At 41.5% G+C, this 14,002-nt stretch overlaps 1 protein-coding gene across 1 annotated transcript in view; it reads left to right on the top strand.

The window, feature by feature from the left end:
* The window catches only part of ahr2 (aryl hydrocarbon receptor 2), a 118,024-nt gene that overhangs the window by 17,427 nt on the left and 86,595 nt on the right, over positions 1-14,002 (top strand). The window contains exon 2 of the mRNA XM_026157809.1: positions 1,468-1,655. Coding sequence (XP_026013594.1) covers positions 1,468-1,655 — 188 coding nt within the window. The remainder of the gene's footprint in view (positions 1-1,467; positions 1,656-14,002) is intronic.

Genomic DNA, 14,002 nt, shown 5'->3' with positions numbered 1-14,002 from the left:
TGGAAAACATGGAACAGAGTGTTTTGGTCACCTTGTCAACAGCCTGAGACAAGGTGGACCTGAGACTATTCTGAATGCTCTAGAAAATGTGTTTTCTTTCTTAATGTGGATTTTGTTGATCTATGAGTTGATTAGTTGAGTGCTTGTTTAGTTGATTTTATTTGATGTGAGTAAAAGAATTCACAAATCCATTGTGAGGTTTGATTTTTAGTGGATTTCAGCTCGCTGTGAGGTCTGCACCGTGTCTTCACTTCACTTGTGTTGGCCCAGGTTCATATTGCTATGATGTCATAGTTTAGTTATGTGGAAAAAATCTGCCAATGTCCACTTAGGGAAAAAAAATCCCCCAAAAGGGGGGTGGTTAGGGTTGGGGTTAGAGTTGGGGGTTAGGATGTGGATCGTGGTTAGGGTTACGGGGCTGTAGTTAGGGTTATGGTTATGGGGTTTGGGTTTGGTGTGATGGTGTTTTCCTTTTGCAGGACTGTGACGTCACAACAACAATGACTGGTCAGTTGCAATGTTGAACCTGGACCAACATTAATTATGATGATCCAGGAACAACACTAACACGAGGATATTGGTGGGATCCACTTTTTGCCTTCAGAACAGTCTTAGTTCTTCATGTCACAGATTCAAAAAGGTGATGGAAACATTCCTCACAGATTTATGTCCATATTGACATGACAGCATCACACTGTTACACATGATGTGAATGTGCTTTTCCACAATGTCCCAAAGGTGCTCTATTGGACTGAGATCTGGTAACTGTGGAGGCCGTTTGAGTGCAGTGAACTTTTGAGTTCTGTGACGTGGTGCGTTATCCTGCTGCTATCCTGCTTGAACTATTAATACAAGGCCGGATGTATCCATGATTATTTAAGTTGTTTATGCCAAAGTCTGACCCTGCAATCTGAAACTGAAACTCATCACCAGGCAGCATAATGCAGCTTTCTGTTGTTCGGTTTTGTAAGCCTGTCTGAATTGTAGCCTCAGTTTCCTGTTCTTGGCTGACACACCCTCTGTGCTCTTCAGTTTCAAGGTTCAGTGTGTTTTGTGCGTTCAGAGATGCTCTTCTGCATACTTTTGTTGTAACGAGTGGTTATTTGAGTGGCCATTGCCTTCCTGCCTTCTCAGTCATGCTTCATTTGGTCCCTAATGTAGAAATAGAGGGAGCCATGGTTTACTCAAGGATGTCTGATGCTTGTTCGGCAGTGTCTTTTCTGTCTGCATGTCATCTCAGTTTATCCCAGCTGCTCTTATACTGACGAACACACACGTCAGTATACAGAACACATGCAGCTCCCAACTTTGTTTGTTGGGCTTCTCATGACCTCTCTCATTCTCAAACCAACGTTTTGACTCTGAAGAGAAACCGACCTTTTCCAAGAGTCACTTGAGATATGGAGTTTCTCGGTCGTCAACCTGTCCTTTTAAAATAACCCCCTTTGTCTCTTTTTGTATGCACAGGCCCAAACCTCCACCTCCCGAGGGCGCCAAGTCCAACCCATCCAAACGCCATCGCGACAGGCTCAACGGCGAGCTGGACAAGCTCACCAGCCTGCTGCCCTTCACAGAGGAGGTGCGGTCCCGGCTGGACAAGCTGTCTGTCCTCCGCCTCAGCGTTGGGTACCTGAAGGTCAAGGGCTACTTCAACGGTAAGTCTTTGATCAACTCCCACGTCTGACAAATGCAATCCTTCAAATCAGAGTTTGTAGGATTTGTTTCAGATATGACAGGATATATATTATATATATAAGTCTTTGCGCAATGTTTGGCACCTAGTGAGTGAAAGGATGCTGTGTCACTGCTTCAGACACGTAACAATATACGAGTACGTGATGGTTTAAAAAAAAAACAACAACTTTTTTTCCCCAGATGCGCTATTTTGAAATGCCACGAGATGCTTCAGGCTTTTATGTTAATGCGATGGCATCAGATTTGTGCTGTGTTGAAATGTTTAATGGTGTATGCCTTTACCATGGAGTCAGCTGTTCAATGGGACTTAATCCAGAAACTAATCGAGCTGCAAGATGAAGCAAGTCAGCATCATTTTGAATCCAACATTTATGTTTAATAGCAGCAATGTTGGGAAAGCTGTGCTTATCCGAGCTTGATGTAAAGTCAGTGCAATACTGAGCTGGCTAATTAGATGTAATTATTAGATGTGGTCATATGTAACTCTGGAGATTACACTTGTTTTGTTGGGTTGGGATGTTTCAGTGGGTGTACAAATATAGTGGCTGTAAATCTGCAAATAAGTCAACATTTATTGATGGATGTGTCACAGCGATTTTGTGCCAGATCAGTGTTCAGACACGTTGTGATGAAGAGCCAGAAAAGGCCAGGACAGGACACAAAAGGAAGAATTTTTGGGGGCCCTGAAACAGTGGAAATAATTAACATCCATCCATATATACAAGAGAGGAAGACATCATTGTGAAGCACTAAGATATCGTCCATGGTACCGGTTTGGTACAATAAATGGCTAAATCTAATAACAAAGTAGGGCCTGATTACAGCAACAAGTCATAACCACAGTTATTTAATTGACTGTAGAAAATCTTGAGTCACTGAACCCAAAAACTCCCTTTTTAACAGTAGACCATGAACTTGAAGTTGGACCGAAGTCCGATGATGTTTGCATGTCTTCTTCTATCGCTTTCATTCAGTCATTTTCACCACTCTTGATACGTTTTTCCAAACAGTTAATGAATAAAAACATCTCACCATTTCAAGACCTGAACAACAAATGGTTGTACTCTTCCATTGAAACCTCACTGACTCTGAAAAAGTGCTGCAAGAACCTGTGGGCGTGATTTAGGGTAAAGAGTGTTCAGACACAAAAATGAAATGGGAAGGGTTCATTTGACGCTCGGTACGATGTAACTGCTGGAACTGAGAAAATCAAGATGATAAATGTGAAACTATAGGCATCAGGGGCAGGGATAGCTCAGTAGGTAAAGTGGTCGCCCCATGATCGGAAGGTCGGCGGTTCGAATCCACTTAACAGCTACCCTGAGGTACCCCTGAGCAAGGTACCGTCCCTACACACTGCTCCCCGGGCGCCTGCTTAGTGGTCTGCCCACTGCTTCACTGAGTGAATGGGTCAAATGCAGAGAAAAACAAGTAATTTCCCCATGGGGATCAATAAAGTATCCATTATTATTATTATTATCAGGAAAAAATACACAAACTTTGCAGCAACTACTGCATATTACAGCAAAATTACACTACGTAGATTGACAGCACATGCTCGTGCGTAAGAAGCAGTGCAATGCTGGATTGTGGGCTTGTGACTTTTGCTCTTCGACACCTGTTTGAATGAAAGTTTGACGTGGTTTGATTGAAAACAGTCACTCGGTGCTGCACAGCGTCATGGAAAGTGAGAAATCCGTTGTCTTATGAGGAGCTGTGAGATTCAGATGAGAAATGACAAAACGTTGAGGGGTGAGGTGCGTGTAGCAACAATAACAGCGTGTACACAAACACGAGGAGTAAGGATAATGTGGGTGGGGAAATTCGCTCCTGATGTGAGAACTGCATCAAAGCAACCGAGAAAGACTGAAACTAAATAAATAATATGCAGATAGGGATGGGCTTTTCAAGCAGGAACAATTTCAGGATTCACTGGGAACCATTCAGCTATTCTTCGACGATCGCTCCCCCACCTGAACTGCCCTCACCCGACTTAGATGTGGCAGACTTACGACATGTTCGGATTACCTGGAGTGGCTTGCACACAAGACTTGTTGACAGCTGTAGTCTTTGGCCATCTGTGTTTCTCTTATTTGTGCAGGCCTACTTAATCTCACTGCACCACACATATTCTTGACTGGCAAAAAGCCTGGATACGCACAGCCACCACCTCCTGGCTAAAGTTACATCTTTACCGAGTGCTGGTAACAAATATATATGAGTAACTAATAAATTGGTAAAGCAGTGTCCGGTTAATGTCCACACACCTTTGTGTGGGGTTAGACCACACTGGGCTCTGACACAGTCTGCATATAGCAGCTTACTTCGGTTTACTGATAGATGCTGGACACTTAGCTAGTGCTGTGCATTGATGAAATATGAATAATTTATTTAAGCAGTCTAATATTTTTGCTGCTGTAGAGTCCCACAAAACTCACAATGAGGCCTCAGTGTTTCTCTGATATAAAATCTGATATTTTATGGATCTTATGCTGTATTTACCCTCGTGCGATGAATTAGAGCAGTTTGAGGGTTACAGCGAGATAGATTTATTTGTTCTCTGCAGTGTTCTGTGATTCTGCAGTATACCTGCATTTTGTTTCCTACTATATATGAAAGTTTTTTTTTTACCTCCTCTGTTGGTTTCCTGTGTGGAAACTCCACTAAAACACACTCCACTAGTCAGACACACTTCGGGTTTATGAAAACTGTTTATTCTGAACCTTTTTAGACTAGCTTTATTTCCATTTCAGGCCCCAAATAAGGCAGCAGCATGCAGACAAACAGCGGTTTGAAACATCCTGCTGGGTGTGCATTCAGCTGAGATACACCAGGCTCACTTTTGTGGCTGATACTGGAAGAAGATAAGTTTAAGAATAGTTAAAGGGCAACTGTCTAGACAGTGATCCAAATCGTTGTTTTAAACAACAGGACAAATACGACAGTGTTTGTTCAGTATGCGCACAGCAAGCCACGAGAAAGGAAAGACGTCTCGGGCTAGCATGAAAGCCTGCTAAAGCTATAAGTAGTGTTGCAGTGGAGTCTTCCTTTGCTTGAGCTCCACGTCTTCACCAGATCAGCATGGTACTTCTTGAATAATCCAGGTAAAAAGACCATGAATACATACCCCAGCATTGCCTCCAGTTTGTGTGCATGGTTTCTGACAAAGAAACTGAACAAGCTGGTGCTCAGTCATTGTGTTTGCAAAGGGAAGACAATCAGGAGGATGGATTTAAAGGGGGAGGAGTGAAGATAGATGGTTTCAGGCAAAGGGTGAACTGAGGGGATGCACCATAGGGTAAAGAATGATTATTCAATTCAATTCAGTTGAGTTTTATTTATATAGTGCAAAATCACAACAACATTATACTAAGCTGATTTATTTTGAAAGGTAAAGACCCTGCAATAATACAGAGAAAACCCCACCAATCAAACAACCCCATATGAGTGAGCACTTGGCGGCAGTGGGAAGGAAAAACTCCCTTTTAACAGGAAGAAACCTCCAGCAGCACTAGTTTAGCGAGCGGCAACCAGCTGAGGGTGATTATTATGAACTGTGAATTATGCAAAGCTACTGTAGTAGAATAAAAATATGATGGTGGAAATCAGCTGCAGTTATTTAGTGTATAAAATATACTGCCTACAGAGTTAGTCTTAGGCCCAAAGAAAGTCACTTTAAGTTTTAAGAAAAGCCCAACATTTGTGTACACTTGTTATTTTCTCTGCGCACGGTACAGAACATACATGATCATATCAGCATTTCAGGCCACAGCACAGAACAGGTGGATGTCTCATCGGCCTGACAGCATTTATGCAGAAATTCTCGCCTCTTCTCACTCCTGTTGCCGAGGAGGACTGATCCAAATACACGGCAAGTCAGAAGGGCCACATTTCACAGTCATGCACTGATATAGCCTCTCAGCTGGTGGCTACCACACCCCCGCTTATCATTTACTGTAAATAGGAAGCTTGTCTTTCAGGCAGCCTGGATCTAATCATTGCTATTTTCACAAGAGGCAGCAGAACAAAGCGAGGAAGCTCGCTGGAAACTCAAATAACCTCGGTGATCGTCTGCGCCATGTTGACAGAAATAGGGGTAGAATTCACTTTTAGATAAATAATCTTCTTGAGCCCCAGAGGAGAGGATTGTTATTTTCCAAGAGGTCAGAGACCATCGGTGCATCGGTCAATGTTATAAAACAAACCCGTCCACTGCTATCCTTAAAGCTAGGTTGGAAAAAAAAAATAAAAAAATTTTCTAGCTCCATTTTTTAAATATTTTGATTTGTAGGTCAAGAAGTTATTTAGCTTATAATTGGCCCTGTGCAGCCCCTCAATGCATCATCTGTTTGAAATACCATATTTTCCTCACTATAAGGCGCAATTAAAATCCTTTAATTTTCTCAAAAATGGACAGTGTGCCTTATAATCTGGTGCACCTTATGTATGAATTCTAGTTGTGATTATTGACCTCTAACTGATTTTATGTGGTACACGGTGCTGAAAAATCTGTCAAAAATGTTTTGGTATGACTTTGGTAAGCTACGAAGCCACACCGCTTGATGGATTGTCAGAGCATTATGTCTATTGTAGTCAGGAGCCTCGTGGAGTAATCTGGCTCCAGAACTCTGTCTGCTTCAGGTCTCAAAGTCAAACGAACATTGCAGCATCACTGAGAGTTAAAAACTGTCTAAATTCTTTCATCTTTAATAAACTGATCAGCGTTGCTGCTTTACCAGGTGTAACAATTAAGTTTAACATCCAGGCATCCATGAAAACAGAATTTATTAAATTTAATGGAGTTAGAAGTTGGCAGGAAGTTAGCTCGCTAGTTTACGCCTAAACATGATATAGCATGTTCTGACTGAGAGATTTATGAAAAATTAAAACGTACAGCTCTGCCATCACTTCCAACATAAATGAAGACAGAAAACTAAAAAGCAGTGACGTTTGTAGGGTTACTGAAGTTGGGCTAGCTGGTATATAATGATGTGGTACGTGATTGATAGCGACACAGCTATGTTAGCATAACAAACAGTGAAGCTGGAGGATGAACCCTAACCTTTTTCCACTCGATAAAGGTTAACATGAGGGTTCCTGATGGTTAGAGACAAATGCAATCGCATGGCAGGATGCTGTAAACGGAACAAACTACAGTTAGGAGAATAACTGAGATAATCCATCCAGCTTACGGGGTTAGTCATTAATATACTGCAACAACATGGGAATAGAGCAGCTACGAGAGAATTCAGCATTAATGAATCACTGTTATGGAAGTGGAGGAAGCAAGAAGAATTTGTTGAGTAAAGTTTGACTTGTCTGACTGTTTTGTTTCGCTTAATGCACCTTATGTATGAAAAATACTGTAAGCTAGTTTCGCTCCACCCTCATTATATCAACCCTCCTCTCCTAAATAGAAGGCTTGAGAAGCTAGTGGGTGGGACTTCTGTACTTGAGAGGACCATATTAGGGATATAAATCCAATCCATTATTATTATTATTATTATTATTATTATTATTATTATTATTATTATTATTATTATATCCTCTCTCTGATATCATACAGAGTAGAAGAGTAGGAAAAACTGGGTGAGGCATGAACGTTTGACTCCCCACGTTAGATCTGAACATTCAGCAGTGAGCTGGACAGGAAATAATCAAAACAAAAAATGGCTCATTTCCAAAGTAACAACTTGAAAAAGTGGTTACGTTGTCTTTTAAAAAGGCCACATGGAAGCATTTTAAACCTACATTCTTATTGCTGGCCAGCAGGGGGCGCCTCCTTTTGTGCACAAAGACTGGCGGTTCTATAGACGTTTGTGCTAAAACTGCACTTACATTATCTCAGTCTGTGACCTCAGCAAACACCTTTCTGTTGACTTTATGATCTCAGTTCTTTGTTTTGAGTCTTATTTAATAAAGCACAAATTTTATTTTGTATATTTTGATCCGATTTAACATCAATTAAATGATAAAGCCAGGTGTGATTTAAGGTGGGTCTAGATTATAATTGACAAAGTCCTCCTGTGTGAGGGTGCGGTGTCCTTCAGCTTGAGTACACCATTGGTTTGGCTTCACGAGCCAGTGTGTGATGCCACACAGACTACGTCCTTCTTTAAAGCACAGTCTATGTAAATCTAACACAAGGTTAAAGACAGTTTAAAGGAGAGAGTGAATCATCGCTAAAATGTGGAAGACAGCACAATTGGCTACTGTGAACATATTTGTCTTTGTGTTTAGAAATATTAAACTGTAGAGGAATAAAGAAAAGGTTGAATGAAGCCAAAAGCTCCAGCCAAGATGATTAAGCATTCAGTGCGCTAAAGGCGTGGTCAGTTTATTTTTATCAGATTGCATTTTCAGTCATATGGTTAGTGGATTTCTGAGTGGAGTTGACAGAAGGAGCTGAAACTGAAACGAGCAGAGATGTTGTTTATATAGTGGGGCATATTTAATGCATACGGGTTAGACGCTAAACTTTTATTAAGCACGTGTTTACTGCTGTGTTTGTATCTCATCGTCATCTCTTGGAAGCCCACGATAAATTCTCCCAGCTCAAAAAGTTTTACATAAGGTAATCAGAGGACAGATCAGAAGGGAGGTGATATATGGCCAAATACTGGAATAATAAAACTGCTTCAGCGTTCAATTTATTAGCTTTGTGCTGGAACCGACAGGAATTTTTCTCCTGGAACAGCGAGTAAACTGAGCCAGAAGTCTCAGGCGCTGGCAAGTGATCAGTGAATCACTGGCATTGACTAACAACCCTATCAACCCCCTGCAGTCGTTGGTCTATTTATGCTCTGAGACATGGTATTAAAAAACAAAAAGAAAAAGAGAAAACAGACATATTGGCTCTTTAATGCGAGCGTGTAGCTGCTCTCATCAAAGCAGCGGAGCCCCGACTGCCTGCTGCCAAAGGAAACAAGACAGCAGAGCTGGTTTCGCTTTGGTCTCATCAATTATTTGGCCGTGCGGGTCACTTAGTGTCAGCTGAACAAAAGCGTTTGGAGGCGGCGCTGGGAGTCTGGTTTCCTTCAAACCCCGCTGTCGCTGCAGCAGCTTCCCTCCTCACCGCTCTTATTTTGAAATATCAAATTGAGAACAGCTTGATCCAGAAGTTAGACGGTTTGCCTGCGAACGTAGCATGTTGGATCCAAGATTTCTTCACTCATCCCCACTTGTTTCTTGGCCACCCTCCCTTTTCCACCCACCGATCTCCACCCATTTCCTGTGGCGCCCCCTGCAGCCCCTTGGTGGGCCCCCTTTTCCTTCAACTGTTCAGCTTCTTCCTCCTTTTCTGAAGTTCACAGCTCCCCCGACCCCCGCCGCCCTCCATCTCCACCTCAAACAAACTGCAGGACTCCGGTTTGTTGTTACAGCAGGGAGGCCTGTTTGTGCAGCAGACCTACGTCGGCACAACTCGAGACTTTATGCATTCATAAAACCCTCCAATTTTACCTTTTCTGCACTCCTTCAAAGCCTTCTTTAAAAAGCTGCCTTTTTAGTGCATGAAGACTTTTGAAGTGCTTTGTTTGTGCTTGCTTTGGGCTTTTCTTAAGTATTAAAAAGTCCTCATTACGCTGGCTTTCTCATTATGTAATGACAGGTCCACCTTAAGATAACTCCAAAGTGCAGTCTGCTTCTCTGAAACAAGCTGTGCCTCATCAGTCTGACGGATTTTGTTGGCTTTTATCTGAAGAAAATTTGAAGGTATTGTCGATGAGACTTGCCAGGGTTTCCAGCATAAATTTCTCTAGCCTCTCTTTTGTTTCTACTCACTATTAATTGTGATAAGCCCAAACTTATTTGCATAGCCGGCTTTAAAAGCAATAAAAGAAAACAAAGTACTTCAACCAGGGAAATAAAGGCAGGCATTAAAGTCAGGAAATTAAGATTAAAGGACGAGGAGGGTAAAAATAACAGTGAAAACAATAAAAACAAAGGACACCGAGCAGCAAAAAGCAAGGCTGTAAAATTAAGTTTACAAGGTGATTTTAAAAGGCAGTGATACACTACAGCTGCTCGGTTTGAGGGGTTTTTAGGTCTCGGTACCGTTTCCTGTAACTTGACATGTTCGGCTTCTCTTCGTTACGTTTAAGCAACATGTTTGAATGTGGGGAAATTAAACTGATGCAATACACTGCATGCAGAAACACGCCATGGACAGGGTCAAATATGATCTTGTTGTGACGGTAACCCTGTAAAAACCCTGTTTTTTTTAACTAGAGTATTTATTGAACCTTCTGACAAATAAAAAAAAGAAATTAAAAAAAATCGTCATCTGAGTTTTAATTTGCATAATTTTTGCTATATCCAGGATTTTGTGTGATTTATTGCTCACAGCTTTTATCTTAAACAAAGAAAACATTTACTGGCATTAGGGTTTAAACAAAACACACTGGTGATGTAGAGGTCTTAAAAACTCATCAAATATGATAAACTTTGTGTTTACAGGGATAAACATTGACGCTGTTTGACTGTGTTCAACCAAACCCAGGATTTGTATCATCCAAACACTAAAGTTATCATTTCTTTTAATGCGCTGTGGTAGCATTTTAACCTAAAAAAAAGTTGAATGCAAACTTCAGACATGCATAACACACATACATTTGCCAGTTCAGTTGTTAATAAATATCGCCATTGATAAATAAATTAAAAGAGGACTTTTTTGGGACGGTAACCAATTAATCCAAAAAGTCTTTACCAGTATTCACACTGATGAATGATTCCAACCAATTTCACCAGTGACTGCCAGCAACCACTTGCCACTCAGTTGGGGAACACACTTTTTGCCCTAGCAACCATTGGTTGCTACGGTTTGCCTACCAGTCTCTAGGCCTGCGTGACTGAGACCTCAAGCTTTGAAACATATTTGTGAAAACATTAAAAACACAGTTCAGGTGTCATAATGTTTTCAAACCAGTTCACAGAGCTGTGGGCTCGTTCTCTGAGCCACTCTGAGCTTTTTAGGTGGTTCAGGATGAACCAGGGACACAAACACGACAAAAGAAAAAATACCAGGGATCCAGCGATGAGTGTAGATAACACGGACACAGCTGCACATGTGGTCGCAACTCTTAAATCAACATTTTCCTTTGCATGTTATCAAAAACATTCAAGTGACATCTCTTAAACCTCTGCTTAAAAAATTAAAACCATACAACATCAGACTGAATGAAGTCAGTAACGCCAAAATAATCTGATAGAATTCAGATTCTGAGAAGCTTTATCATTGAATCCAGTATCAGTCCATTTATTTTGCTAACTACCAGTCTTAATTTGATACAAGTAACAATACTTACTTTCATTTTTTGTTTAGATTAAGTTTTTAAATGATAATGATTGTTCAAAATCGACACAACACAATCTAAACTTTTCGTCCAGCACTGGGAGCATTGGTAAATAAACAGAATCATAAATCTGACCAGACATTTGTCCTAAAATATCCCCAAAATGCCACAAAGACACTGAAACATTTTAACATTTTTAGCTCGTCAATTACCAGCTTTGTCGACCGCTTGGTCACCAGACTGAAGATGTAAATAAAAAGCTCACTGGGTGTCTGCGGCCGTGTTGAATCACTCGTTGTGATTGTGCTGTTACCAAATACACACTCACACACACACACACACACACACACACACACACACACACACACACACACACACCACTGAGAGTCTGTCTGCTGATGAATTTCCCAGCATGCCTCTCAGTGAACAAAGGCGACCCGGGAGTGTAAAGGCTCACGGGGAGGCCAGCGCGGTGCAGTGGTTTAGCAGGATGTGGCTCAGAAAGGACCGCTCTGTGTCCGTCCTCTGGGCCTCGTCTCTCCCACAGGGCTGAGACGCAGGACGGCGACGATGGGCTGCTGGGAAACGCCCGAGGGTTCGATCCCATTTCCAATGCTCACAACACGGGCATTGTTCGACACTGTGAGCATTTTCTGAAGCAGACCTCCCTCGTGTTCAGACACGGCTTTGCTTTTATCCTCAGCTTGTCTGTCTCAGTCTGTCTCTTCTCTTTCCCTTCATCTGTCTTTCCCTTATCAGAAACAAAGCTTGTTATTATCTTGCCGAAACACCGAGTGAACATTTTCCAATTTTTTTTATATTTTCAGCTATATGTCAATCTTTGCTTAACTGCTTTACAAGCTCACATGTTGCTCAAACACTTTCTCTAACATTTTTCACATGAACACATAGCAAGGACATGCATGGGTTCCTGCACAGGGCTAAAAGAGTCTGAGACCACTTGACCAGATTCTACACAACAACATAAGTAAATGCAAAAGGGACCAAAAGAGATAGAGGCATAAATATCAGTAAAATGAGATTTTAAAAAAAAAATCCAAAATGTCCACAAAAAGCCATAAATGGATATAAAATGTCCACATAGAGACATGAAATAGATGTAAAATGTCCACAAAAATGAATAGATAGATTTAATATGTCCACACTGAGACATAAATAGATTTATCTTTTTAAAAAGACACAGAAAGAGGTCCAAAATGTTCACAATCTTGCTGAAAAACACCATAAAGCCATAAAAAATAAAGCCATGAAAAGTGAAAAGCAAACACAAAATCACCACAGAATGAAAAGAAAAACAAAGCAGCCACAGAGTGATGAATAAAGACCACAAAACACCCAAAGCAAGTGTAAAAAAACCCAAACATAGCAAAGCAAAATCACCATGATATAAGACAAAACGAACACAATGACTTCCAAAAGAGGCACACAGAAAACCCCCCACACACATTAAAATAATTCAAGACACCTTCAAAAGGTGTAAAATGTCCATGAAGACACAGAAAAAACACAGAGAGATGGAACCAGCCACAGAAGTAACACAAATGGGGTTTTCAATGAGTACAAAATGTCTTCAAAAAGTTGCAAAGAAATGTGAAACTGCAGAGTAAAATGAGCGTGACCACAGAGAGACTGCACGTACCACAGGTAGATTTTAACGTGCGACACCAAAATCAATACCACTTTCTTTTCTGCCTTCTTTCATTTTTGCACTGTGCCGTTTGTGTAGGAGGATGTTTGAGTCAGCTGATTTATCACACCTGAGAGGCGGTGCCAGCGTAAACAGTGAAAGTAAGCCTCCACTGCTGCCTGCGCTAGCACATCGAGAAATGATAGATAGTCTCTTATAAGAGGCTCTTATTGAGACAAAGAAGTCTGCTGGGGATTCAGGCTTTCTCTTTGTGAGCCTTAATGAATAGCTGTCCCTGATGAAGCTCCCTTGTTTCCCCTCATGGAGGAGGTGGAAGAGGAGATTTCTGGCTGTTTGAGAGTCATAATTTGTGGTCTTATAATAGCTCGGCTGAACTTCCCTCCTTCACTGGGCCTCAGGAAACACACACACATGCACGCGCACGCATGTGTACACTCTATATTTTTTCTGTGTTACACATTCATTTTTTTCCCTCTCTCGACATGCACGCACCCCACCCGACCCTCTTCCTTTATGCGTTTTCCAGATGTGGACAGATTCAGGCCCTTGGTCTGTGTTCCCAGCTGATTAATGCTGCTGCTTTACAACATCAGGCTTCCTCTTTGTGAACCCCGTGACCCCCTCTGATCTTGAGCATGACCTCCAACTAGTCTCAAGGTGAAGGCTGGAGAGCATGGGGTATACTGTAGGTTGCAGGTTTCAGGTACAGGCTTACAGATGGTTTATGCTAATTTGGATGAATCACAGTTCAAAATGAACCTTTTATTATTCACTTATTCTGGAGCTCTTCACCACATTAAACAATCAAACATGGGCTGTACCAAGTGCCAGTTGGGAAATTCTACTTTTAAAATATAAATATCTCCATACTTTTTTTTTTAGCATCCTATTAATTGTCATTATTCATGCCTCCAAGTGCAAGTGGGCATGCATGCGAGGTTTAATGAGTGCAGGTAGTTGGGCAGGAAAAGAGTTTATTTCCACTGGTCTGATTTCAGCTCAGTGTGAGAGTCTTTACTGCAAACTGCCGTCAGTTGTGGTCTCGCTAATTTCTACTTTCTCTGCTCTCACTTTCACTGTGAGTGCGCCTCTTGCACACGGAGTGGAGCAGACCCGGCTCCGCTCACGTTACTGTAGGTGGGATAAAAGCTTCCTAAATAAAGTGGTAACATGACAAAACGCAACAAAAGAGAAAGCGAGCTAAAAGGGTTGGTTGTTGTCATTAGAAGCCGAGAAATGCCTCGAAAGTGGTGAACTTGATGCAGTGTTTAGACCGTCGGTTACTGGCGTCAGTAGTAGTGTAATATCTCCTCCCAAGAAATGTAACTACGCGCCACGTTGACGC

The sequence above is a fragment of the Astatotilapia calliptera genome, chromosome 23, assembly GCF_900246225.1.
Source record: "Astatotilapia calliptera chromosome 23, fAstCal1.2, whole genome shotgun sequence".
NCBI lineage: Eukaryota > Metazoa > Chordata > Actinopteri > Cichliformes > Cichlidae > Astatotilapia > Astatotilapia calliptera.
The sequence above is the reverse complement of the archived record's forward strand: the minus strand, read 5'-3'. Positions and strand labels throughout refer to the sequence as shown.